This window comes from Myotis davidii, unplaced genomic scaffold, assembly GCF_000327345.1.
Source record: "Myotis davidii unplaced genomic scaffold, ASM32734v1 scaffold211, whole genome shotgun sequence".
NCBI lineage: Eukaryota > Metazoa > Chordata > Mammalia > Chiroptera > Vespertilionidae > Myotis > Myotis davidii.
In genome coordinates, this window is record NW_006282523.1 from 559,099 (window position 1) to 560,770 (window position 1,672).

General features: G+C 67.6%; 1 protein-coding gene across 1 annotated transcript in view; it reads left to right on the forward strand.

The window, feature by feature from the left end:
• Window positions 1-1,672, forward strand: part of RPTOR (regulatory associated protein of MTOR, complex 1) — a gene marked incomplete at its 5' end in the record, with an annotated part of 106,061 nt that overhangs the window by 61,617 nt on the left and 42,772 nt on the right. The window contains 2 exons of the mRNA XM_015559764.1: window positions 87-197; window positions 516-960. Coding sequence (XP_015415250.1) covers window positions 87-197; window positions 516-960 — 556 coding nt within the window. The remainder of the gene's footprint in view (window positions 1-86; window positions 198-515; window positions 961-1,672) is intronic.

A 1,672-nucleotide genomic window follows, 5' to 3' on the forward strand; every position in this document is an offset into this window, starting at 1 on the left:
TCTGCCCAGGCCCCTCCGCGGCCTCAGCCCCAGCGCCACCCCCGCCCCAGCCGCCTGCTCCCCGCTGACACGGACTCTCCCTGCAGGCCCTGTCCGTGGGCATCTTCCCCTACGTGCTCAAGCTGCTGCAGAGCTCGGCCCGCGAGCTGCGGCCTCTGCTTGTCTTCATCTGGGCCAAGATTCTCGCCGTGGACAGTGTGAGTAGTCTGTGTCCTCCGTGGGCGTGAGCCATGGCGCGGGTCTCGAGGTGCCAGCCCCCAGGGCGTGGCTACTGAGAGTGGTCAGGGCCACCGCGGGAGCCGTGGGGGGGCAGGGGCAAGGGGGGCCTGCAAAGGGGCTGGTCCTGCGGCCAGGCCCCCTGGCCCATCCCCGCCGCCCCGGAAGTGTGTGCAAGCAGCGTCGGCCCTTCCCACGTGAGAAGTGGACTGGGAGGCCCGTGGGGGCGGGCACCTCGCACCCCGTGCCGCGGGGAACCCCCTGGCCGTCTCGCTCACCTCCCCCCGTCCTCTCCGCAGTCCTGCCAAGCCGACCTGGTGAAGGACAGTGGCCACAAGTACTTCCTGTCGGTGCTGGCCGACCCCTACATGCCGGTGAGGCCCGTGCTGTGCGGTGGGAGATGTGTCGTGGGTCCTCTTGCCTGTTCTGCGGGCACCGCGTGGAGGCTCAGGGAAGGTGCCCCGCCCCCCGCCACCCAGCTGGGGGCCGCACTCTGGGGGCTGCACTCATGCTGCAGCCCCCGCTTCACTCCAGCCCTTAAGTCAGCGCGTTCCTTCGCCGCTGCCCAGCTCCCCGAGAGGGCGGCTCGGCCTGTGTTAGTCAGTGTCCCGGGCGGCCTCTGCCCTGTGGGACCCGCTCTCCCTCACGCCTGGGAGCTGAGTGAGCTCACGACCGCGCACACCTGCGCTGTGACAGCTCACCTGTCGAGGGAGGCGCCGACGTGCCCCGGGAATCAGGGAGGGAGCGAAGCTTAAATTCTCAGTAGGTTTTATTACGTGGAGTCATTCAAGCTGGAGCGTGTGAGCAGCGTGTCACGGCTCCTGTGAACACGCAGCCCCGCTGCGGCGCTGTGGGAAGGAGGTGACGCAGTTTAGCCCTCTGGCCGGTCCCCCTAGTAAAGGCGTGTGAGCCGCCCCAGCACGGAAGGCAGGTCTGTGAAAGGTGGGCGTGTGTTTTAAGGGGCATTGAGGCGGCGTCATAGGGCGGGCGCAGTGCCCGGTGCCTGTGGCCGCCTCGGGCCCGGCTGCACCGAGGGAGGACGGGAGTTTTGTTTTAAATGTTTTTTACTGACTTCAGAGAGGACGGAAGAGAGAGAGAAACATCCATGATGAGAGAATCATGGACCGGCTGCCTCCTGCACACCCCCACTGGGGATCGAGCCCCAACCCGGGCCTGTGCCCTGAGCGGGAATCGCACCGTGACCTCCCGGGTCATAAGTCAACGCTCAACTGCAGAGCCAGCCGGCCGGGGACAGAGTGTCGGTTTGATCTGTCCGAAGGACGCCTGGGGAGAGGAAGGAGCTCCCTGTGCCTGAGGAGGGGCAGCCGGGGCCGTGGGTGAGCGGAACCGCGGCTGTGCCCGTCCTGTAGCTGCACCGCGGGGAGCAGCTGCGCTCTGGGGGCCTGAGGCCGGCTGACCCTCCGAAGGGCTGTTCGGTGCTGCAGCTCAGGGACAG